We start from the raw sequence: 26,240 nt of genomic DNA, 5'->3' as shown, positions 1-26,240 counted from the left end.
TTGAAATGGACTTTGCCTCACAGCCTTACACTTCCTCTATGCTCAGCTGGAAGGAGACATGTTGGAATGGTGTGTCCGAGTGTGTGTGTCCGAGTGTGTATGTTCGAGTGTGTGTCCGAATTTCTGTGTCGTCCGAGTGTGTTGTCCGATTGGCGCTGAAGCCAGATTTTGGTCTGTGTCCAGTAAATAATAATCCCAGCTGTCTGTGTGCGTGTCTGTGTGTGTGTGATTGATAGTGTGTGGCGGTGTGTACACGCTAGCCCTTTTTGTGGGGAAAAACTCATTCTGATTCACCCATGGCTCCGCCCATGTCCAGTCATGTGAAATCCATAGATTAGGGCCTAATGAATTTATTTCAATTGACGGATTTCCTTAAATGAACTGTAACTCAGTAAATTAATTGAAATTGTTGCATGTTGCGTTTATATTTTTATTCAGTATACATTTTAGTCATTTAGCAGACTTATCCAGAATGACTTACAATTAGTTCATTCATTTTAAGATAGCTAGGTAAGACAACCACATTTCACAGTCGTAGTAAGTACATTTTGGGGGTCAGGTGGGGGGTGCTGTCGGATTAATCAAGATAATCTTTGAAAAGGTAGATTTTCAGAAGTTTTCTGAAGATTGGCAGGGACTCAGCTGGCCTGAAGTTAGTGGGAAGCTTGTTCCACCATCGGTGGTGTGCCAGGACAGACAAGAGATTTGACTGGGATGAGCCGGCCCCTCGTAGGGGTGGGAGGGCCAAGAGACCAGAGGTTGCAGAACGGAATGCTCGGGTTGGGGTGTAGGGTTTGAACCACACAGACAAATGAAGAAACTCCTAAACCACTAACACACACAAACATATCCGAAACCATCCACACACACACTCCGCGTCTCATAGCACTGTCAGCCTACAGTCACACTTTCAAACTAATATTCTCAGTTCCTGTCTAATCACTGGGTTGGTTGATGAATTAGCATGTGGAGGTTAGCTGTGGGGTAGAATGGCAGCCATGTAAAAGCAGTGCTAGCCTGTACTGCGGGATGCTAGAAACGTTTACATAATTTAGCTTCACTATAACTGTGTAGCTTAGCAAGCAAATGAGGATCCAAGTTCTTCCTGACCATGTCAGTCGAGCAGGAAAAACTCCTGGCACTAGCTATAAGATGATAGCATAGTTTAGCAGTGATATGTTATAAGATGCTAACATAGTTTAGCAGAGATATACTATAAAATGCTAGCATAGTTTAGCAATGATATACTATAAGATGCTAACATACTTTAGCAGTGTGTGCTATAAGATGTGAGCATAGTTTAGCTGTGATGTGCTATAAGATGCTAGCATTTTTTAGCAGTGATATACTATAAGATGCTAACATAGTTTAGTAGTAATATGCTATAAGATGCCAACATAGTTTAGCAGTGATGTGCTATAAGACGCTAACATTGTTTAGCATTGATGTGATTTAAGACGCTAACATAGTTTAGCTGTGATGCGCTGTAAGATGCTAACATAGTTTAACAGTGATGTGCCATGAGATGCTAGCATACAGGTAACTAAGTGTTTTAATAGGGCGTTGGGCCACCACGAGCCACCACAACAGCTTCAATGCGCCTTGGAATAGATTCTACAAGTGTCTGGAACTCTATTGGAGAGATGCGACACCATTCTTCCACGAGAAATTCCATAATTTGGTGTTTTGTTTATGGTGGTGGAAAACGCTGTCTCGGACACTGCTGGAGAATCTCCCATAAGTGTTCAATTGAGTTGAGATCTGGTGACTGAGACACACACACACACACACACCCTTTAAACCCCCTATGCTCCTTTGAGACCCCTCTTTCAAAGCCACTAGCTGTGTTCGAATACTCATACTAACCGTACTATTTGTGACGTCAATTGCATATATAGTATGCTTATTGGTCATAGTATGGATATAGTTAGTATGCCAAAAGTTCCCGGATGTCATACTACATTCGGCAAAATACGAAGTATACAAGAAGTGGACACTATTTCCGTGCTTTTAGTGCCCATAATGCAATTCTTCAGAAAATGGGTGTGGCTTCGCAACGTTTTCAAATTTGAAGAAAATACCGGAAAATATGCAGCCGAAGTCCAAAGAGAGCGGATACAAATTCATTGCTTTAACTAATTATGACAAATGTTAAGAAAATGTTGAGCAATGTAATAGAGTAATGACTTTTCAAATAAGTTACCTTACACGTTATGTTGGCTGACAATTTCTTAGCTACTCTATCCTTACAGCAGTATGTACCGGTATGTTAGCTAGCTACCTAACGTTAGTTGGCTATTAATACATCGAACTTGCCAGTATATTAACTATATGCTATCTAACTAACTATTCAACGTTTATTGACTTGATTATTCCCGTAATTCTTAGTTTAGCTAAGTGATATAGTTGTTGTGCGTTCTCAATGGACATTCGGATGTGTTCGTAAATTCGCTCTGGCTATCTACTCCGATTTCAGAGCACTCTCGTCTGAGTATATCTGTGCCAGAGCGCAGAATAACTGATGAATTTACGAACACTCAACACCAGTTGAATGTGGCCGGTGTCAGTAAACGTCGGCAAAAAAGCGTAATTAAATTGTTGCCAGCAGCACAGTTACAGTCACCAAAGCTCCATATAACATGAAAACAGCCTAACCAGCTCTGCTAGGGCGAGTGAAATGTTCAGAGTGAGGTGTTCTCTCATTTGTGTCTGGAAGTAGCTAGCAAGTTAGCCAGTTAGCTTGGGTGCTTGAGTGCCATTGGGAGGTCAGAACGCTCGGATCAACCCTACTCCTCGGCCAGAGCGTAAAAGGAACTAATAGTATATAGTATGTAGTATATACTCATTAAGTATGTAGTATACAGTATGTTAGTATGGGTATTCAAACACAGCTGAGATCTTTTCTTCTAGCCATGGTAGCCAAAATAATGGGCAACTGGGCATTTTTAATACATGACCCTTAGCATGATGGGTTGTTAATTGCTTAATTAAGTCAGGAACCACACCTGTGTGGAAGCACCTGCTTTCAATATACTTTGTATTCTTCATTTACTCAAGTGTTTCCTTTATTTTGGCAGTTACCTGTAGTTTAGCAGTGATGTGCTGTAAGATGGTAGCATAGTTCAGCAGAGTGGGAGAGGGAGCGGACTTGTACAAGGCTGTCGATTCAGAAAGGTGAGACTCTGGAGAATCTGACCACACAAAGAACACATGGAGTCACATGTAACCGGTGTGAAATGGCTAGCTAGTTAGCGGTGCGCGCTAGAAGCGTGGGTGTGGCTGACTACACTAAACCATTTATGGGGTTGTTTGTTTGGACTTTGGATGTGTGTCAATACGGCTGCCAGGAAAAGAGGGAGATATCTTGTATGGATCAGTTACTAGGACACGGCTTCACTCTCTTTCTCTCTTTCCTTACCCCTCTTTTACTCATCTCTTTGTTCCCTATTTCTCCATTTTCTCTTTCTTCCCTGTTTCTCTCTTTTCTCTCTTACTATTAATTTGCTCCTCTCTTCCTTTCATATCACTCTCTCTCTGATTTTCTCCTCAGCCTTGTTTTCCCTCTCTGTCTGCTAGGTCTCTCTAGTGAGGTAATGCTGGAACATATGGATCACACTTCATTCTTCCTGTCTCGTGTGTCTATCGTGTGTGTTTGTGTGTGTTTGTGTGTGCATGTGTGATCCTCTGCTTTCCATGTGTGTAAAACCTTTGTTAGTTGGAGGATAGAGGGAGGGGGAGAATAGAGGGAGGGGGGAGATGGGGGAGGGTAGAGGGGGAATGGGGGGGGGATAGGGGGAGGGGAGATAGGGGGAGGGGGAGGATAGAGGGCTGTAGCTAACTGAGCGGACTGTAGCTAACTGAGAGGACTGTAGCTAACTGAGAGGACTGTAGCTAACTGAGAGGACTGTAGCTAACTGAGAGGACTGTAGCTAACTGAGAGGACTGTAGCTAACTGAGAGGGCTGTAGCTAACTGAGAGGACTGTAGCTAACTGAGAGGACTGTAGCTAACTGAGAGGACTGTAGCTAACTGAGAGTTATGTTTTCAGAGACACACCCAGGGTATAGAGTGCAGTCCACTCGATCCTCTGAAAAACATATCTCGCTGTCTCTCTCTCGCTCTCTCCAGGGGTTGTCTAAAAGTATTGGATTCCTCCCTGTGTGTCTGTGTGTGTAAATGTGTGTGTGTGTGTGTGTATGTGTGTGTGTGTGCTGGAAGTCTTGAAACACTTATTTCCCAGAGGACTTTTTCTTCTCTTGTTGCTCAGCCCTCCTGTGACCTGATTGGTGCTATAGCTCACACCTGAGTGTGTGTGTGTGTCTGACTTTGAGCTTCCCTCATGGGACTGATGGGAGGGATATGGAGAAGAAAAATATACAGGAGAGGGAAGGAGGAGGAGAGAGGAGAGAAGGAGGAGGAGAGTGAATGAGAAGGAGAGCAGGAGGAGGAGGAGAGCGAAGGAGAGAGGAGGAGGAGGAGGAGAGAAGGAGGGAGAAGGAGAGAGCAGGAGAAGGATGAGGTGGGTTGTTGGTTCAGAGAGAGTGCCGCAGTGTGCGTATGTGTGCGTGTGCGTGTGTGTGCGTGTGTGTGTGTGTGTGTGTGCGTGTGTGTGTGCGTGCGTGTGTGTGTGTGTAATAAGGCATTTGTTACTGTTTAGGTCTCAGTGTGCTCCAGCTGCAAGGCTGCATTGAGCTCAGCTGTAAAAACACCCTCCTTTCTTTCCTCCCTCTATCTCTCCATCTCTCCTGGTTTCTATCTTTCTCTCTCAATGGAGCAGTCTATCCCTCTCTTCCTGACCTGGTTTAATTTCCTAGCCTGGTTCTGAGTTAACCTGTCCCCTCATCCAATATACTCCTGCCCTGTCCCTGTCCCTGTCCCTACACCCTGGAGGATTGTACCCCCCTGTAGCCTCAACCTTAAAGTCCTCAGAGATGTGAGTCATTGGTCTCAGTTGAGAAACACTTTAAGAGTGGATTGTTATGAACCACAGCTCTGAGTCAGGCTGCACCACTGCTTTGCCCAACCACAACAGGTGGACTGTAGGTTGGAGTAAGGTTTGGAATGTGTAGGCTTGTGGAATGTCGTAGGTTATGTGTCACACTGTTTTAGAACTGCCTGAGACCCTGAACCATGAATTCAGAATCAAGTTTACTAATACTGCTGTGAGACCGCTACAACGAGTCTGGTCACTGCTGTTTCAACCAAAAAAGCTCCTTCTCAGAATCACACCATTCCATGGCAGCCAAGTTAGTTCCTACTAGGTAATACTGACAAAGTGATCAGAACATTTTCTGAATTTTTAACAATTATCCCTCCTACCCCCCCCCCCCCCACTCTCTCTCCCTCTCCCTCTCCCTCTCCCTCTCCCTCTCCCTCTCCAGGCCCTGTGTATAAACGTACAGTGCAGTGATGTGCTGGAGACATTGTGTCTGGTCTTCTGTGGAGCTGATGTGAACTGTTCTACTGGCCAGGCTGACTGTCCCTCCCCCCTCTCCCTGGCACTCACACACAACCAGAAACTACAGGCCGAGTTCCTCTCACACAACCTCAACACAGGTACACACACACACACACACACACACACACACACACACACACACACACACTCATGTTGACAGATAGCATGCTTATGTTTATTCATATACAGCTCTGGAAAAAAGTAAGAGACCACTACAAAATGATCAGTTTCTCTGGTTTTACTATTTATAGGTATGTGTTTGGGTAAAAATAACATTTTTGTTTTATTCTATAAACTACTGACAACATTTCTCCCAAATTCCAAATAGAAATATTGTAAGTTAGAGCATTTATTTGCAGAAATTGACAACTGGTCAAAATAACAAAAAAGATGCAGTGTTGTCAGACCTCGAATAATGCAAAGAAAATAAGTTCATGTTCATTTTTAAACAACACAATAGTAATGTTTTAACTTAGGAAGAGTTCAGAAATCCATATTTGGTGGAATAACCTGATTTTCAATCACAGCTTTCATGCGTCTTGGCATGCTCTCCACCAGTCTTTCACATTGATGTTGGGTGACTTTATGCCACTCCTGGCGCAAAAATTCAAGCAGCTCGGCTTTGTTTGATGGCTTGTGACCATCCATCTTCCTCTTGATCACATTCCAGAAGTTTTCAATGGGGTTCAGGTCTGGATATTGGGCTGGCCATGACAGGGTCTTGATCTGGTGGTCCTCCATCCACACCTTGATTGACCTGGTTGTGTGGCATGGCGCATTGTCCTGCTGGAAAAACCAATCCTCAGAATTGGGGAACAATGTCAGAGCAAAAGGTATGTGGCTTGAATCATGCGTCCTTCACAAAGACAAATCTGCCCGATTCCAGCCTTGCTGAAGCACCCCCAGATCATCACCGATCCTCCACCAAATTTCACAGTGGGTGCGAGACACTGTGGCTTGTAGGCCTCTCCAGGTCTCCGTCTAACCCGTTAGACGACCAGGTGTTGGGCAAAGCTGAAAATTGGACTCATCAGAGAAGATGACCTTACTCCAGTCCTCTACGGTCCAATCCTTATGGTCTTTTGCAAACCTCAGCCTGGCTCTTCTTTGCTTCTCATTGATGAAGGGCTTTTTTCTAGCTTTGCACGACTTCAGCCCTGCCCCTAGGAGCCTGTTTCAAACCGTCCTCGCCGTGCACTTCACCCCAGCTGCCGTTTGCCATTCTTTTTCTAGGTCACTTGATGTCATCCTACGGTTGTTGAGTGACATTCGAATGAGTTGGCGGTCATCCCGGTCAGTAGAGATCGTTTTCATACATGTAGAGATGCTGATTTAAGAAAAATTTGCAGTGGTCTCTTAATTTTTTCCACAGCTGTATATTCATGTTCATTTTTATTAATTCACATATTTACATATTTACATGTTGTTTATTCCTGTTTAATAATGAGTGTGTGTGTTGTTGTGTGTCTGCAGAGCTGCCTCGGTTTGAGGTGGCTGGGGTCATGGAGCCTCAACACTATTCACCGCAGCACTCCGTCACTCACAATGGTTTCCTTTTCAAGACTGCCTCTATGGTCCGGCCTATCACGGAGCGCAAGGCCAGGGAGGGTGAGCCAATCACACACACCCTAGTTTCTTCCTTAGTCCCCTAGTCCCTTCCCCTAGTCCCTTCCTCTTGTACCTTCCTCTAGTCCTCTTGTTCCTTCCCCTAGTCCCTACCCCAAGTCCTTCCTCTAGTCCCTTCCTCTAGTCCTCAACTCCCTTCCCCAAGTCCCTTCCCGTAGTCCCTACCCCTAGTCCTTCCTCTAGTCCCTTCCTCTAGTCCTCTAGTTCCTTCCCGTAGTCCCTACCTCTAGTCCCTTCCCCTAGTCCCCTAGTCCTTCCTCTAGTCCCTTCCTCTAGTCCTCTAGTCCCTTCCTCTAGTCCCTTCCCCTAGTCCCTTCCTCTAGTCCCTTCCTCTAGTCCCTTCCTCTAGTCCCTTCCTCTAGTCCTCTAGTCCCTTCCCCTAGTCCCTTCCCCTAGTCCCTTCCTCTAGTCCCTTCCCCTAGTCCCTTCCCCTAGTCCCTTCCCTAGTCCCTTCCTCTAGTCCCTTCCTCTAGTCCCTTCCTCTAGTCCCCTAGTCCCCTAGTCCTTCCTCTAGTCCCTTCCTCTAGTCCTCTAGTCCCTTCCTCTAGTCCCTTCCTCTAGTCCCTTCCTCTAGTCCCTTTCCCTAGTCCCTTCCTCTAGTCCCTTCCTCTAGTCCCTTCCCCTAGTCCCTTCCTCTAGTCCCTTTCCCTAGTCCCTTCCTCTAGTCCCTTTCCCTAGTCCCTTCCTCTAGTCCCTTTCCCTAGTCCCTTCCCCTAGTCCCTTCCTCTAGTCCCTTCCCCTAGTCCCTTCCTCTAGTCCCTTCCCCTAGTCCCTTCCTCTAGTCCCTTCCCCTAGTCCCTTCCCCTAGTCCCTTCCCCTAGTCCCTTCCCCTAGTCCCTTCCTCTAGTCCCTTCCCCTAGTCCCTTCCCCTAGTCCCTTCCCCTAGTCCCTTCCCCTAGTCCCTTCCTCTAGTCCCTTTCCCTAGTCCCTTCCCCTAGTCCCTTCCTCTAGTCCCTTTCCCTAGTCCCTTCCTCTAGTCCCTTTCCCTAGTCCCTTCCTCTAGTCCCTTTCCCTAGTCCCTTCCCCTAGTCCCTTCCTCTAGTCCCTTCCTCTAGTCCCTTCCCCTAGTCCCTTCCTCTAGTCCCTTTCCCTAGTCCCTTCCTCTAGTCCCTTTCCCTAGTCCCTTCCTCTAGTCCCTTCCTCTAGTCCCTTTCCCTAGTCCCTTCCCATAGTCCCTTTCTCTAGTCCCTTTCTCTAGTCCCTTCCTCTAGTCCCTTCCTCTAGTCCCTTCCTCTAGTCCCTTCCCCAAGTTCTTTCCTCTGGTCCTCTAGTCCCTTCCTCTCACCTAGCTCAAGGTGATGATGCTGGCTTGGTCAAAATGTGTCCTCTGTGAATGACGTCCTCTGAATGATGTGTGTCCTCTCTGGTTGCTCTTGTCTCTCCAGAGTTCAGTCGTCGCTGGTGCACGTTAAATGATGGGAACTTTAGTTACTACGAGAGTGACAAGAACTCTACACCCAACGGAGCACTGAAGTCTACAGAGATAGTCTGTCTGGCTGTCAACACACCAGAGAGACACGGGTACCTACCAAACACTCTATTCTTCCATCACTCTAAACCAGTCTTTCCCTCTTAATTGCTTAACAATCTCTCTCCCTTTCTCTCTCAGCTATGACCATACGTTTAAGCTGTACTCGGACTCTGAGCGTGTCTATCTGTTTGGAACTGACGACCCAGACAGCCACATGGAGTGGGTCAAATCCATCACCAAGGTAACCACACACTGACCCTTACCTAGGTAACCACTCATACTGACCGTCACCTAGGTCAGTGGTTCCCAACCTTTCTTGAACCGTGGCACACCTTGATGGGATATAAAATTCTGCGGCACAACTACACAATATATACAAAAGTATGTGGACACCCCTTCAAATTAGTGGATTTGGCTATTTCAGCCACAAACATTGCTGACAGGTGTATAAAATCGAGCACACAGCCATGCAATCTCAATAGAAAAACATTGGCAGTAGAATGGCCTTACTGAAGAGCTCAGTGACTTTCAACGTGGCACCGTCATAGGATGCCACCTTTCCAACAAGTCAGTTCGTCAAGTTTCTGCCCTAGTAGAGCTTCCCCGGTCAACTGTAAGTGCTGTTATTGTGAAGTGGTAACGTGTAGGCGCAACAACGGCTCAGCTGCGAAGTGGTAGGCCACACAAGCTCACAGAACGGGATCAGTGAAGCAAGTAGTGCGTAAAAAATGTCTGTATTCGGTTGCAATACGCACTACCGAGTTCCAAACTGCCTCTGGAAGCAACGTCAGCACAATAACTGTTCGTCGGGATCTTCATGAAATGGGTTTCCATGGTCGAGCAGCCGCACACAAGCCTAAGATCACCATGCACAGAGCCCTGACAACCGCATCGATCACATTTGGGATGAATTGGAACACCGACTGCGAGCCAGGCCTAATCGCCCAACATCAGTGCCCGACCTCACTAATGCTCTTGTGGCTGAATGGAAGCAAGTCCCGGCAGCAATGTTCCAACATCTAGTGGAAAGCCTTCCCAGAAGAGTGGAGGCTGTTATAGCAGCAAAGGGGGACCAACTCCATATTAATGCCCATGATTTTGGAGTGAGATGTTCAACGAGCACTTTTGGACATGTAGTGTACATTTCTCAATTGATTTAGTGGTAATGACCTCCATTTGATCCATACTGCAAATCATCTATTTTCTATGACAAAAGCTTTTATATATTAAATAGGGTTTATTTGAAATATTTTCATAGTTCCTTACTCATGATGGTTCATTTGTGTGTACCCCTTTAAGAGCGTCTCACGAATCTGCGGCAGAAGGAAAAGAAATGTAACTCCAGTAAAATAAGTATTTTTGGGGGGCTAAAGAGGAACGGTTTTCTGCATTTAAAGGTGTAACCACGGACACAAAGGCATGCTCCCTTTGTTTCTATGGCAGAGGCTGTGGTATACTGTAGCTAATCCAAGAGCCATATATTAATAAATAAATGACTGGCTAAACTTGCCTGTGCTAATGGTTTTCACAGACAAAGTAAAATGATACAAATTACTTTGCTGGTGATGTGCACCCCTCAAACAGCCGGAGCGCATTGGACTTGAAACAACCACACAGATATAACCATGTGCCATTTAATGTTTATCTGACCGAGGATTAGAGTTGATCCGAGTCTGACCTCACAACGGCAGTCAAGCGCCCAAGCTGAATGGATAAAGTTGGCTAGCTTGCTAGCTACTTCCAAACACAAATGAGAGAACACCTCACTCTGACCATTTTACTGACCGTAGCAGAGCTGGTTGGACTGTTTTCATGTTATCTAGAGCGTTAGTGACTGTAACTGTGGTGCTAGCAACAATTTAAAGGACATTTACGAGTCCAAGTAAAGTGACACAGGATGGTCATAATGCTTTATGACAGTCATCAAGTGTATTCTCTACAAGTTATTTGAAATATGAATGTAAAGAATTCATTACAACAACAACAACAACAACAACAACAACAACAACAAAGGACTTAAGAAACAAACTTTCAAACAGAAGTAAACTGCTTGGCAGGGAAAAAACACTTTTGAATAAATTATGCAATATATGTCAGAAGAGGTGTAAATATATGGGTCAGGACAGTGTTATGACCATATTATGACAGATTCTGAGAAGTTATGTCAGCTTTTATGACATCATGACATGGTTATGACCTTGTCATAACGTGTTATGACGCTGGGTGTCAAGTGAAGTGTTACCAAAAATTCTTAGGCAGGCCGTCTAGTGGTAATTTTCATATTGGAAAAACAGTTTTAGTGTCAACTTAAATGACCAAAACCAGATAAAATATATATATTTTTAAATAATACCATCTGAGAAGTCAAGGAGAATCGAAAAAACTGTGTATTCAGGGCACATGCCAGTTGATTTTGTTATAATGTTTGAGCAGAGGAACACAGCATTAGCCATGGCAAAATGCATAGAATTGCAGAAAACAGTCAAATTGTCTCTACGCTGCCAAAATACTTTTACCTTTCTAGCTAAAATACTATGTTAGAGTTTATAATTCCTCTTTCAATGAACTGTGGGGAGGTCAAAATCGATGAATTTTAAAATGTTGATTGCTTCTACTTTCCATTCACCTGATAAGACAAGACGTGATTTATTGATTTATTGCTAACATATGATGGGGGTCGCCGGTTTGCCTTGGCGGTGGTCCCTGGGCAAGAAAAGTTTGAAAACCCCTTACCTAGGGAACCACTCACACTGACCATCGCCTAGGTAACCACTCACACTGACCGACGCCTAGGAAACCACTCACACTGACCATCACCTAGGTAATCAAGGTCAAGGCTCAGCTGTGGGATGTGTCCTTGAACACATTTAACTTCCCCTCTTCTCCCCAGACGTTTATTCCGCCCAATGCAGAGGCTCTGTTGAGACTGAGCTTTGAGCGGATTGGCCGGCTGAAGTACAAAGACGGGTTGAACCTACAGAGCCCTCGGGTTGGCTGGTTCGCACTGGTTGGCTCCTCCCTCCATGCCTACCTAGAGGACAGTGAGGAAGAGGAGGAGATACACCTACGCAAACTACAGGAGCTCTGTGAGTACAAACACACACACTTCTTCTATCCTTGTGGGGACCTAAAATGTATTTCCATTTAAAATCCTATTTTCCCTAACCATAGCCTCTAACCTTAACCCCTAAACCTAAACCTAAAGCCTAAACCTAATTCTAACTCTAACCCTAATTGTAACCCTAACCCTAAATCTAACCCTTAAGCTTAAAATAGCCTTTGTCCTCATGGGGATGTGAGAATGGTGTCCCCACGAGGGAGAATTTTACTTGTTTTACTATCCTTATAAGGACAATTGGGGATTTCAGGTCCCCACAAGGTCAGAAGAACAAGACCACACACACACACACACACACACACACACACACACACACACACACACACACACACACACACACACTGTTTGTACCACCATTACATTAAATTGTTCCATATGTGTGTTTGTCACAGCGATCCAGCAGGAGAATGAGGTGCTGGTTCTGGTGGAGAGAGGCAGGTGAGAGGATAGTGCTGCCATATTGCCTCTGACTTTCTAACAACACTTATGTTTACTTTCTGTTTGTTGTTTGTTCAGGGGAATGGAAGAGTTGAAACAGGACTGAATAGGAGGCTAAATGAGCACTATTATATTGACCCACTAAAGAGGTTTGAAATTCTACTATCTTCCCTCTCCCCCTTCCTGTTATCCCCACTCTCCCTCCCTCCTTCCTCTGCCTCTCCCTCTCATTATTCCTACCACCCCTCTCTCCATGCCTCCCTCCCCCCTCCCTCCAGGACTCTGTACATCGAGGGGGAGAGGAAGCTTGACTTCCAGGGTTGGTGTGTGTCCATCCAGAGAGCAGCAGGCAGTGCAGGAGACTCTCTTAGTCAGCAGCAACTAACTGAGACTGACATCCCTGTTATAGTGGACCGCTGCATTGACTACATCACACAGTGCGGTAAGAGTGTGTAGCTGTGTGTGTAGCTGTGTGTGTGTGTTGCCTCGTGACTGTAATAGCGGGAGTTCTGGCTCACAGAGAGAGAGAAGCAAAGGACAACAAATCAGCACTGTTCTCTCTCTCTCTGTCTGTCTCTGTCTCTGTCTCTCTCTCTGTCTGTCTCTCTGTCTCTCAACTTTATTGGCATGGGAAACGTATGTTAACATTGCCAAAGCAAGTGAAGTAGATAGTAAACAAAAGTGAAATAAACAATAAATATTAACAGTAAACATTACACTCAGAAGTTCTAAAAGAATAAAGACATTTCAAATGTCATATTATGTATATATACAGTGTTGTAACAATGTGCAAATAGTTAAAGTACAAATGGGAAAATAAATAAACATAAATATGGGTTGTATTTACAATGGTGTTTGTTCTTCACTGGTTGCCCTTTTCTTGTGGCAACAGGTCACAAATCTTGCAGCTGTGATGGCACACTGTGGTTTTTCACCCAGTAGATAAGGGAGTTTATCAAAATTGGGTTTGTTTTCGAATTCTTTGTGGATCGCTGTAATCTGAGGGAAATATGTGTCTCTAATATGGTCATACATTTGGCAGGAGGTTAGGAAGTGCAGCTCAGTTTCCACCTCATTTTGTGGGCAGTGTGCACATAGCCTGTCTTCTCTTGAGTGCCAGGTCTGCCTACGGCGGCCTTTCTCAATAGCAAGGCTATGCTCACTGAGTCTGTACATAGATTAAGCTTTCCTTAGCTTTGGGTCAGTCACAGTGGTCAGGTATTCTGCCGCTGTGTACTCTCTGTTTAGGGCCAGATAGCATTCTAGTTTGCTCTGTTTTTTTGTTAATTCTTTACAATGTGTCAAGTAATTCTCTTTTTGTTTTCTCATGATTTGGTTGGGTCTAATTGTGTTATTGTTGTTGTCCTGGGGCTCTGTGGGGTCTGTTTGTGTTTGTGAACAGAGCCCCAGGACCAGCTTATTTAGGGGACTCTTCTCCAAGTTCATCTCACTTTAGGTGATGGCTTTGTTATGGAAGGTTTGGGAATCGCTTCCTTTTAAGTGGTTATAGAATTTAACGGCTCTAATCTGGATTTTGATAATTAGCGGGTATCGGCCTAATTCTGCTCTGCATGCATTATTTGGGTTCTATAACTGATTCAAGTATTTTTAGCCAGATCCTAATTGGTATGTCGAATTTTATGTTCCTTTTGATGGCATAGAAGGCCCTTCTTGCCTTGTCTCTCAGATCGTTCACAGCTTTGTGGAAGTTACCTGTGGCGCTGATGTTTAGGCCGAGGTATGTATAGTTTTTTGTGTGCTCTAGGGCAACAGTGTCTAGATGGAATTTGTATTTGTGGTCCTGGCAACTGGACCTTTTTTGGAACACCATTATTTTTGTCTTACTGAGATTTACTGTCAGGGCCCAGGTCTGACAGAATCTGTGCAGAAAATCTAGGTGCTGCTGTAGGCCCTCCTTGGTTGGTGACAGAAGCACCAGATCATCAGCAAACTGTAGACATTTGACTTCAGATTTTAGTAGGGTGAGGTCAGGTGCTGCAGACTGTTCGTTCTGTCTGTCTGTCTGTCTGTCTGTCTGCCTGTCTGTCTGTCTCTCTGTCTCTCTGTCTGTCTGTGTCTCTCTGTCTGTCTGTGTCTCTCTGTCTCTGTCTGTCTGTCTGTGTCTCTCTGTCTCTGTCTGTCTGTCTCTGTCTCTCGCTCTCTCTGTCTCTCGCTCTCTCTGTCTCTCTCTTTCTGTCTCTGTCTCACTCTGTCTCTCTCTCTCTCAATTCAATTCAATTCAATTCAAGGGGGATTTATTGGCATGGGAAACATATGTTTACATTGCCAAAGCAAGTGAAATAGATAAACAAAAGTGAAATAAACAATAAAAAGTGAACAGTAAATAGTACTCTCTCACTCTCTCATTCAGGATTTTATGTTAGCCTTCGCTGACTCATTCAAGGGGACTTTTCATGTATTTCTATCATACAATCAACTACCTGTTTGAAAGAGCACCTCACTCATGTCTAATCTTTCTATGCATTTCTTACAACACCCTGACACACACACACACACACACATACATACACACACACACACACACACACACACACACACACACACACACACACACACACACACACACACACACACACACGCATACACACACGCATACACACACACACACACACATACATACATACATGCATACACACGTGACGAGTCAACAGTGGTTGGCTGGTTAATGAGCGTTAGCTCGACCATGTTACCTGCTCGTTAGCCAGAGTCAAAGGTGACACAGTGTGGGCTCATCGTCATGGCAACACCTGTAGCATTTTATTGTGATCTGTGTCGTTCATCTTCGTTTCATAACAGCTCAGTGCGTAGGCAGAGTGAGAGAATATCTGTGTGTGTGTCTGTGTGTGTGTTGTACGTGCGTTTATGAATGTAAGTGTGAACAACTGTGAGGATGTTTTCATAGCCTGAATGCTGTTTCACGTCTATCTCTATAACTACCCCCCTCTTCCTCTCTGTCCATCTCTCTCGCTCGCTCGCTCTCTCTCTCTCTCTCTCTCTCTCTCTCTCTCTCTCTCTCTCTCTGTGTCCATCTCTCGCTCTCTCTCTCTGTCCATCTCTCGCTCTCTCTCTCTGTCCATCTCTCACTCTCTCTGTCCATCTCTCACTCTCTCTCTCTGTGGTGGATGACTGATAGATTGCTGTATCATGTGATGAGGCCTGTATGTGTAGGTGAGTTGTGTGTGAATCAGCAAGGTTGTTTTGAAGGGGGAATCTGTGTAAATGTCACTCCAGGAGCGAGACACACACACAGACACACACACATATGCATGCACGCACCCATGCACCTGCGCAAACACACAGTCACACACACTTCTTTCACCCACTGACTCTCTTGCTATCTCTCTTTCTCTTATGTAGTCTGAGTGTGTGTGTGTGTGTGTGTGTGTTAGTGGTGCGCAGGTCAGCTGTTTGTCCACCCGCAACCGCCCCACTATATGTGATAAAGTGAAAATCTGAGGCCAGCACCTAACCCTAACCCGCAAATATAGAAAATGCGCTATAGGCTACGATTTTTTGGCAGGGGGTGCAGGATTTTGTTTTGCCAGATTTAGATACGTTTCTGCTTATTATTTATTTATTTATTTATTTATTTATTTATTTATTATTTAACCTTTATTTAACTAGGCAAGTCAGTTAAGAACAAATTCTTATTTACAATGACGGCCTACTTAGTGGGGGTTGGGCCTGTTGCTCTGCTCACGGCCTGGGCATATGTCCTGCTGTCATGTTGAGTTCCTTGCTGCAGGGGCGGGAGTCATGGGGTGGGCAGAAGGGGCATAGGTCTGATATGAGGGGGCCTATATAGGGTGTTGCCAGGGTTTGCTTGGGGTAGTCTTAGCTGGTTGGGGTGTGGCTGGTGATGCTGTGGTCTGGGTGTAGGTCCTCTTGGCGTGGGTTCTCTTGGTGCAGGACCTTCGGGAGAGGGTCTTGCAGGTCTGGGAGGGTGTCTCGTTGGTCTGGGCGGGGTGTCCGTTGCTCTGTTGCTCCTGTGTGAGGTGCTGGGGCTGCATTTGAGGGTGACATTCTTCAGGCTCCTGGCAAAAGTTGGGATTGCTGCCTTGTAGAGGTGGACCTGGTTGTAAAGGCAGTTCAAGTCCAGGTTAGAGTGGTGGGCCAGTTAGACATTAGGTTTTGAGGCACAGTCCCGGGAAATGCTTGCATTCACCTGCTGGATGGTGGCAGGGTGAAAGTATTTTTGTAGTAGCAGGGTGGACATGACCACTTCTGCATTGGGGAAAGTGGAAGAAGCTTTTTCAATCACTCCCTTGAGTGCTGTGGCCACCCTTTCCTGCTGGGCCCTCAGGTCATTTGTGCACCTGTGAATTATGATGTGGCTGGGGGACCCTAGTCTATCCTCTGACAACAGCTCCAGGGCATGCCTAGTGTTTTGGCACCAGAGTTTATCCACTTTGTGTTTGGGAAGAAGTTTTATCCTCTTGAATGTATTTGCCATTTGAGTCTCTCTCTCTCGCTCTCTCTCGCTCTCTCTCTCTCTCTCTCGCTCTCTCTGTGTCTCTCTCTCTCTCTCTTTCTGCCTCTCTCTCTCTCTGGCTCTCTCTCTCTCTCTCTCTCTCCCCCATGTCATGTGTTAACTTCTCTCTCTCTCTCTCTCTCTCTCTCTCTCTCTCTCTCTCTCTCTCTCTCTCTCTCCCCCTCCAAGGTCATGTGTTAACTTCTCCTCTCTCTCTTTCTCCCTGTAGTTTCTATCCTATTGTGACTGACTTAGTGACTCACTGGTCTTACTGGAGATAAGGCTGTTCCTGTTGGGTTCTGGGTAGTTTCTCTTGTTTCCTGGTTGGAATGTTAGGCTGCGTTTCAAACTCAAAGTAGACAGCCCTCGGCCCTAAACCCTCAGCCCTTGAATGACGTTTTACATTGTCACATCCGAGTGTACCTTAAATGTCCCTTGCCCAATTGAGGGAGAGTGATGATTGGATAGGCAACGTCCTTGGTGGAAATCTTAAAGTTAAGCTTAAAAACAACCAACCTAAAGCTATTAATGTACCTAGTAAGCTAACGTATCTAGCTAGCACTCCTGTCAGGTAGCTAGCTACAGTTACCCATAGCTGGCTAGCTAGTTTTATAGTTTGGACATTTATTCCAATAAATGTAAGAATTCCCCAAAAAAATTATGAATCTAGCTACGTTTTATAGGCTCCTCACTACGAGACTAAGCCAATTTGCCAACGCTAAAATCAATGTCTATATATACTTTTTAGCAAGCTAGCTTCATACTTTTTTCTGACATGCAAAAAATGCAGCCTTGTTGATTACATTTGACACTTCGTGGCCACCAGAGTTTGACATGTGACTACAGTTTGCATTGAATTGTGGGTCATATCAACCCCACAAGTGACCAAAGTTGTTGGACCGCAATCAAACTGTATCCGGTTTCGACAGGGATTCTCCCGAAGGAAAGTGGCTAGCGCAAGGGCTGAGGGGGTAAAAATAATGTGTTTGGACTGCAGCCTTAGTCTCCTATTCCGTTCTGGGCTCTGATTGGCTGCTGCTCTGACCTCTGAACTCTGACAGTTTTGGTTGGTCAGTAAGAGAAGGGGGAGAATTCAAACACTGTGGACCATGTCACTGACTGTGGTGGAGGAGTATGTGTTGTGAAGTGTGTGTATATTAATGTGTGTGTGAGTTTTAATCTGTGTGTGTGTCTGTGTGTGTCGTAGGTCTGACGTCTGAGGGTATCTACCGTAAGAGCGGTGTGAACAGTCACGTGGCAGCACTGTGCGAGGCGTTTCGGCGTGATGCTCGTAGCGTGCGTCTGAAGGAGGGGGAGCACCAGGTGGACGACGTGTCTAACACACTGAAACGCTTCTTCAGAGAGTCTGGAGAGGGACTGTTCCCCATAGAGGCCGCTAGCGCATGGCTCAGTACACCTGGTGAGACCTGCACCCTAGCACCCTACCCCCTGCACCCTACACCCTATATCCTACACCCTAACCCCAACACCCTACGCCCACTCTACAATAGGGGTGAGGTACTATATAGCAGAGGTGTATTCACTAAGAAACCAAGCGGGACCTACCTGAATTTAAAAAACGTTTTGCTATGATATGCTACGGTGTGCACTAATGAATATACCTCAGGTGTTTGTGTCCCACTGACTCTCTGGTCTCTTGTGTGTGTGTGTGTGTGTGTGTGTGTGTGTGTGTGTTGTCTGCAGTGGTCCCAGAGGAGAGCAGGAAGATCTCTCAGTACCAGCTGCTGCTGAGCCGCCTGCCCAGAGTCAACAAGGCCACGCTACGAGCCCTGGTCAACCACCTCTACTGGTGAGACACACACAAACACACACACACACACACACACACACAACTCCGCTCAGAATGTAACGCTGTGTGTGTTGTCCACAGTGTGCAGCGGTTTGCAGAGCTGAACCAGATGAATCTCCATAACCTAGCGATAGTATTTGGCCCAACACTGTTCCAGAGCGATGGGAAGGACTACACAGCCGGCCGCGTCGTAGAGGAACTCATAGAGCATTACACAGACGTCTTTGAGGTCAGAGACACTGTTAATGCTAACCCCTGACCCCTAACCTCATAGAGTATTACACAGACGTCTTTGAGGTCAGAGACACTGTTAATGCTAACCCCTGACCCCTAACCTCATAGAGTATTACACAGATGTCTTTGAGGTCAGAGACACTGTTAACGCTAACCCCTGACCCCTAACCTCGTAGAGTATTACACAGACGTCTTTGAGGTCAGAGACACTGTTAATGCTAACCCCTGACCCCTAACCTCATAGAGTATTACACAGACATCTTTGAGGTCAGAGACACTGTTAATGCTAACCCTGACCCCCTAACCTCATAGAGTATTACACAGACGTCTTTGAGGTCAGAGACACTGTTAACGCTAACCCCTGACCCCTAACCTCATAGAGTATTACACAGACATCTTTGAGGTCAGAGACACTGTTAATGCTAACCCCTGACCCCTAACCTCATAGAGTATTACACAGACGTCTTTGAGGTCAGAGACACTGTTAATGCTAACCCCTGACCCCTAACCTCATAGAGTATTACGCAGACATCTTTGAGGTCAGAGACACTGTTAATGCTAACCCCTGACCCCTAACCTCATAGAGCATTACGCAGACGTCTTTGTGGTCAGAGACACTGTTAATGATAACCCCTGACCCCTAACCTCGTAGAGGTGGCAGGTAGCTTAGCGATTAAAAGCATTGAGCCTGTAACCGAAAGGTCGCTGGTTCGATACCCCGAGCCGACTAGGACAGCAGAGTCACTGACCACCTTCCGGAGACATTTCAAACCCTACCTCTTTAAGGAATACCTGGAATAGTATAAAGTAGTCCTTCTACCCCCCCATCAAAAAAAAGAGTGGTAGTCCCACTTGCTATCATAAGTTGAATGCACCAATTTGTAAGTCGCTCTGGATAAGAGCGTCTGCTATATGATGTAAATGTGAAAAATCTGTCTGTGCCCTTGAGCAAGGTACTTAACCCTAATTGCTCCTGTAAGTCGCTGTGGATAAGAGAGTCTGCTAAATGACTAACATGCAAATCTAATAGTAGCACTACTCTGTCAGGGTGGAGGGTGAAGTTGCCCATAGATGCTGATCATGGGTCAGTTTTGCATTTCCCCCAACTAATGGTTAAGGTTAGGATTTGGGAAGGGGAAGGTGATCCGAGACCTGTAGCTAATGGAAACCTAGGCTCACTCTGTCGTCTTTGAGGTTAGGCAGACCGAGATGGCGTAGCAGTGCGGTCGTGTACTCCTGTGTGTCCGTGTAAATAGCCTGTTTTTTTTTTTTTTTTTGTCTTTTGTTGTATATATTCCCCTATCACACTTTTCATCCTTCTACTAAATATACTTTCCTGCAACCCGCCTCACTCAATGTGGAACGGATTCTATTATTTACTTACCTTTTATCTAGAATCTCCAGTTGAAACTAGCTAGCCTGCTAACTAGCTACTTGCTATTAGCCACCGTTAGCGGTTTTCACCCAGAACATCGGATTTTCTGCCGGAATAACTGAATCACTGGACCTTAACACCGGATCGCAACCAGCCATCCGCAACCGAATGGAAGTTGCTGTTGGCTAATCACCACTGCCCCCGAAGCAAGCACCAGTTAGCCTTGAGATAGCCTTGAGCCAGGCCCATATCCCGGCTATCTACCTCTCTGTCTACCGGACGGGAGTAGCCAGCTAACTAGCTACTTGCTATTAGCCACCGTTAGCGGGTTTTTTCACCATTGTCAGTGGCCTGCACTACCTACCAGCCAGCTCTAGCCTGGACTATTATCGGCCAGTCTGCACAGCGCGTTATCGACCCAGAACATATCGGATCTTCTGCCGGAATCACTGAATCACTGGACCTTTAACACCGGATCATCGCAACTAGCTAGCTGCAACCGAATGGATGTTGTGGTTGGCTAATCAGCCTTGATTTAGCCTTGAGTCAGGCCCATCTCCCGGCTATCTACCTCTCTGTCAACCGGACGGGACCTCCTAGTGTCGACACGGAGCCCCGCCGATCCATCGCGACTGGTCTGCCGATGTAATCGTCTGTGGTTTCCACAGGCTTCCCCTTGCGACGACCACGAAGATCCGGCCCGCTAGCACACGCAATTCAACAGCCATGCTTCCTGATCGCCTGTGCTGTAGCACCAATTCGAACTGCTCTCGGACTCGCATTGCTGTTCACTGGACCTTATGATCACTCAGCTGCACAGCTGATGCCTGCTGGACTGTTCCTTTACACGGTACCCTGTCCTGTTTATCTGTTTAGCCTCAGCCCAAACTTTCGTCACCATTACCAGTTGTTGTCTTAGCTCTCTCGAATAACACCTGTGATTGCTTTATGCCTCTCTCCCATGTCAATATGCCTTGCCTATTGCTGTTCCAGTTAGTTCTTATTATACAATTTCACTGTAGAGCCCCAAGTCCCTCTCAAACTGCCTCAAATAGCTCCTTTGTTCCACCCCCCATACACGCGGAGACCGGCTCAATCGGTGCCTCCAGTGATGCTATCTCTTTCAGTGTTACCCAACGCTTAGGTTTACCTCCATTGTACTCATATCCTTCCATATCCTTGTCTGTACATAATGCCCTGAATCTATTCTACAACGCCCGGAAATCTGCACCTTTTATTCTCTGTACCCAACGCACTAGAAGACCAGTTCTTAAAGCCTTTAGCCGTATCCTTATTCTAGTCCTCCTCTGTTCCTCTGGTGATGTAGAGGTTAACCCAGGCCCTGCAGCCCCCAGTATCACTCCTACTCCCCAGGCGCTATCATTTGTTGATTTCTGTAACCGTAAAAGCCTTGGCTTTTTGCATGTTAACATCAGAAGCCTCCTTCCTAAGTTTGAGTTATTCACTGCGTTAGCACACTCCGCCAACCCTGATGTTCTAGCAGTGTCTGAATCATGGCTTAGGAAGGCCACCAAAAATTCAGAAATGTCCATCCCCAACTACAACATTTTCCGTCTAGATAGAACTGCCAAAGGGGGTGGAGTTGCAAACTACTGTAGAGAGAGCCTGCAGAGCTCCATCATACTATCCCGGTCTGTGCCCAAAAAGTTTTAGCTCCGACTTCTAAAAATCCACCTTTCCAGAAATAAGTCTCTCACTGTTGCTGCTTGCTACAGACCCCCCTCAGCCCCCAGCTGTGCCCTGGACACCATATTTGAATTGATTGCCCCCCATCTATCCTCAGAGTTCGTACTGCTTGGTGACCTAAACTGGGATATGCTTAACACCCCGGCCATCCTCCAATCCAAACTAGATGCCCTCAATCTCACACAAATTATATCAAGGAACCTACCAGGTACAACCCTGAATCCGTAAACATGGGCACCCTCATAGATATCATCCTGACTAACTTATAATAATAATAATATGCCATTTAGCAGACGCTTTTATCCAAAGCGACTTACAGTCATGCATGCATAATTTTTTTTGTATGGGTGGTCCCAGGGATCGAACCCACTACCTTGGCGTTACAAGCGCCGTGCTCTACCAGCTGAGCTACAGAGGACCACTAAATACACCTCCGCTGTCTTTAACCAGGATCTCAGCGATCACTGCCTTATTGCCTGCGTCCGTAACGGGTCCGCGGTCAAACGACCACCCCTCATCACTGTTAAACGCTCCCTAAAACACTTTAGCGAGCAGGCCTTCCTAATTGACCTAGCCCAGGTATCCTGGATGGATATCGATCTCATTCCGTCATTAGAGGATGCCTGGTTGTTCTTTAAAAGTGCTTTCCTCTCAATCTTAAATAAGCATGCCCCATTCAAAAAATTCAGAACTAAGAACAGATATAGCCCCTGGTTCTCCTCAGACTTGACTGCCCTTAACCAGCACAAAAACATCCTGTGGCGTACTGCATTAGCATCGAATAGCCCCCGCGATATGCAACTTTTCAGGGAAGTTAGGAACCAATATACACAAGCAGTTAGGAAAGCAAAGGCTAGCTTTTTCAAACAGAAATGTGCATCCTGTAGCACTAACTCCAAAAAGTTTTGGGACACTGTAAAGTCCATGGAGAATAAGAGCACCTCCTCCCAGCTGCCCACTACACTGAGGCTAGGAAACACTATCACCACCGGTAAATCTACAATAATCGAGAATTTCAACAAGCATTTTGCTACGGCTGGCCATGCTTTCCACCTGGCTACCACTACCCCGGCCACTAGCTCTGCACCCTCCGCTGCAACTTGCCCATGCCCCCCCCCCCTGCGCTTCTCCTTCACACAAATTCAGACAGCTGATGTTCTGAAAGAGCTGCAAAATCTGGACCCCTACAAATCATCTGGGCTAGACAATCTGGACCCTTTCTTTCTAAAATTAGCAGCCGAAATTGTCGCAACCCCTATTACTAGCCTGTTCAACCTCTCTTTCGTAACGTCTGAGATCCCCAGAGATCCCCTCTTCAAAGGGGGTGACACTCCAGATCCAAACTGTTACAGACCTATATCCATCCTGCCCTGCCTTTCGAAAGTTTTTCAAAGCCAAGTTAACAAACAGATCACCGACCATTTCGAATCCCACTGTACCTTCTCCGCTATGCAATCCGTTTTCCGAGCTGGTCATGGGTGCACCTCAGCCACGCTCAAGGTCCTAAACGATATTATAACCGCGATTGATAATAGACAGTACTGTGCAGCCGTCTTCTTCGACCTGGCCAAGGCTTTCGACTCTGTCAACCACCGCATTCTTATTGGCAGACTAAATAGCCTTGTTTTCTCAAATGACTGCCTCGCCTGGTTCACCAACTACTTCTCAGATAGAGTTCAATGTGTCAAATCGGAGGGCCTGTTGTCTGGACCTATGGCAGTCTCTATGGGGGTGCCACAGGGTTCAATTCTCGGCCCGACTCTTTTCTCTGTGTATATCAATGATGTCGCTCTTGCTGCTGGTGACTCTCAGATCCACCTCTACGCAGACGACACCATTTTGTATACATCTGACCCTTCATTGGACACTGTGTTAACAAACCTCCAAACGAGCTTTAATGCCATACAACACTCCTTCCGTAGCCTCCAACTGCTCTTAAACACTAGTAAAACTAAATGCATGCTCTTCAATCGAACGCTGCTGGCACCCGCCCACCCGACTAGAATCAACTACAAATACCTAGGTGTCTGGTTAGACTGTAAACTATCCTTCCAGACTCACATTAAGCATCTCCAATCCAAAGTTAAATCTAGAATCGGCTTCCTATTTCGCAACAAAGCCTCCTTCACTCATGCTGCCAAACATGCCCCCGTTAAACTGACTATCCTACCGATCCTTGACTTCGGCGATGTCATTTACAAAATAGCCTCCAACACTCTACTCAGCAAATTGGATGTAGTCTATCACAGTGCCATCCGTTTTGTCACCAAAGCCCCATATACTACCCACCAGTGTGACCTGTAAGCTCTTGTTGGCTGGTCCTCACTACATATTCGTCGCCAAACCCACTGGCTCCAGGTCATCTATAAATCACTGCTAGGCAAATCCCTGCCTTATCTTAGCTCATTGGTCAGCATAGCAACACCCCCACCCGTAGTATGCGTTCCAGCAGGTATATCTCACTGGTCATCCCCAAAGCCAACACCTCCTTTGGCCGCCATTCCTTCCAGTTATCTGCTGCCAATGACTGGAACGAACTGCAAAAATATCTGAAGCTGGAGACTCTTATCTCCCTCACTAACTTTAAGCATCAGTTGTCAGAGCACCTTACCGATCACTGCACCTGTACACAGCCCATCTGAAATTATCCCACCCAACTACCTCATCCCCATATTGTTATTTATTTTGCTCATTTGCACCCCAGTATCTCTATTTGCACATCATCTCTTGCACATCTATCATTCCAGTGTTAATACTCAATTGTAATTATTTTGCACTATGGCCTATTTATTGCCTTACCTCCATAACTTACTACATTTGCACACACTGTATATATATTTTCTGTTGTATTTTTGACTTTATGTTTTGTTTACCCCATATGTAACTCTGTGTTGTTGTTTTTTATCGCACTGCTTGGCTTTATCTTGGCCAGGTCGCAGTTGTAAATGAGAACTTGTTCTCAACTGGTTTACCTGGTTAAATAAAGGTTAAATAAAAAATACATTTTTAAAAAGGCACTAGCGCTCTTCTCCTGGATATAGATGGACAACTCTGCCCTCTGGTGTTTGGTAGTGATATGGCTGCAGTGTTTGGTAGAGGTATGGCTGCAGTGTGACCTGGTCAGTGGTGTTTCAACCATGGAGTGAGTAGTTACGCTGGTTATACGGTCATGTTGTTGTGTCATGTGGTTGACCGTGTGTGGTTGACCGTGTGTGGTTGACCGTGTGTGGTTGACCGTGTGTGGTTGACAGTGTGTGGTTGACAGTGTGTGGTTGACCGTGTGTGGTTGACCGTGTGTGGTTGACCGTGTGTGGTTGACCGTGTGTGGTTGACCGTGTGTGGTTGACCGTGTGTGGTTGACAGTGTGTGGTTGACAGTGTGTGGTTGACCGTGTGTGGTTGACAGTGTGTGGTTGACCGTGTGTGGTTGTTGCGGTCCAGGTGGATGAACAGCAGCTGAAAAGGCAGCTAGATGAGATCACGGCCATCATTAAAGTCCGAGAGAAGTTGAACCTCAACTCCAGCGTTCCTGTGAGTAATACAGTACACACCCACACACACCTCCTCAACACCAAGGTTTCTGTGAGTCACACAACCTTCTTATATCGTAGTGTTTGCAGTGTTCTGCTGTAACCCAATGTACTTTAACACGTGTGTGTGTGTGTTGTGTGTTGTGTGTTGTGCAGGCGTCGGGGTCAGCAGGTGACTTCATCTGTACAGTGTACCTGGAGGAGAAGAAGGAGACAGCAGAGCAGCATGTCAAGGTGAACTCTCACCTCTGACCTTACCTAACCCTTATGACCTCACCTTTATCCCAATAGGGAAATGAAGAGAGTAAGAAGTGGTCCAGAATCTCACTCCCTCCGCTGCTCTCCCCTCTAGATCCCTGGTTCTATGACGGCTGCAGAGCTGACCTGTGAGATTCTGGATCGGCGGAAGATCCAGGTCCGAGAGAAAGACTACTGGAGCTGCTGGGAGGTCAGCCAGAAGGAGGAGACCGGTGAGTGGAGAGAGATGGGAGGACCAATATACATCTATAATAGAGAGAGAGAGAGAGGGGCCTTCTCAGAATTGCATACTTCTTGCGTCCTCTCTCCTCGCCTCTTTCTCAAAACCATTGGATGAGCTCCCTCCCCTCTGACCTTCTCCTCCAATGGGTTTTGAGAAGGAGGAGAGAGGACACGAGGAGTATGCAATTGAGGAAAGGCCAGAGAGAGAATGACTACTGGAGCTGCTGGGAGAAGGAGGAGACCAGTGAGTGGTGAGAGATGGGAGGACAGATATACTGTATATCTATATATACTGCATATAGAGAGCGAGAGAGAGAGAGGATGAAGGAGAGGTGGGGAAAGAGGTAGGGGATGATGAGGGGATGGTAGAGCTAGGGAGTGGTGATGCTGCTGTTGAGGCTCTGATCTGTTCTGTTTGTCCCCCTATCCCCTCTCAATTCAATACACTTTATTGACATGGCAAAATTACTTACATTGTCAAAGTATACATATAACAAAAATGG

General features: G+C 46.1%; 1 protein-coding gene across 7 annotated transcripts in view; it reads left to right on the top strand.

The window, feature by feature from the left end:
• LOC121566786 (arf-GAP with Rho-GAP domain, ANK repeat and PH domain-containing protein 1-like) overlaps positions 1-26,240 on the top strand; it is an 80,169-nt gene that overhangs the window by 42,769 nt on the left and 11,160 nt on the right. For all 7 annotated transcript variants that reach the window (XM_045213860.1, XM_041876677.2, XM_045213863.1 and 4 more), the window contains exons 13-25: positions 5,381-5,555; positions 6,931-7,065; positions 8,469-8,604; positions 8,693-8,795; positions 11,445-11,640; positions 12,065-12,110; positions 12,389-12,552; positions 17,810-18,022; positions 18,307-18,412; positions 18,494-18,641; positions 25,169-25,258; positions 25,414-25,491; positions 25,610-25,727. In XM_045213860.1, the coding sequence (XP_045069795.1) occupies positions 5,381-5,555; positions 6,931-7,065; positions 8,469-8,604; positions 8,693-8,795; positions 11,445-11,640; positions 12,065-12,110; positions 12,389-12,552; positions 17,810-18,022; positions 18,307-18,412; positions 18,494-18,641; positions 25,169-25,258; positions 25,414-25,491; positions 25,610-25,727 (1,708 nt within the window). The remainder of the gene's footprint in view (positions 1-5,380; positions 5,556-6,930; positions 7,066-8,468; positions 8,605-8,692; positions 8,796-11,444; positions 11,641-12,064; positions 12,111-12,388; positions 12,553-17,809; positions 18,023-18,306; positions 18,413-18,493; positions 18,642-25,168; positions 25,259-25,413; positions 25,492-25,609; positions 25,728-26,240) is intronic.

This window comes from Coregonus clupeaformis, chromosome 5 (assembly GCF_020615455.1).
Source record: "Coregonus clupeaformis isolate EN_2021a chromosome 5, ASM2061545v1, whole genome shotgun sequence".
Taxonomy (NCBI): Eukaryota; Metazoa; Chordata; class Actinopteri; order Salmoniformes; family Salmonidae; genus Coregonus; species Coregonus clupeaformis.
The sequence above is the reverse complement of the archived record's forward strand: the minus strand, read 5'-3'. Positions and strand labels throughout refer to the sequence as shown.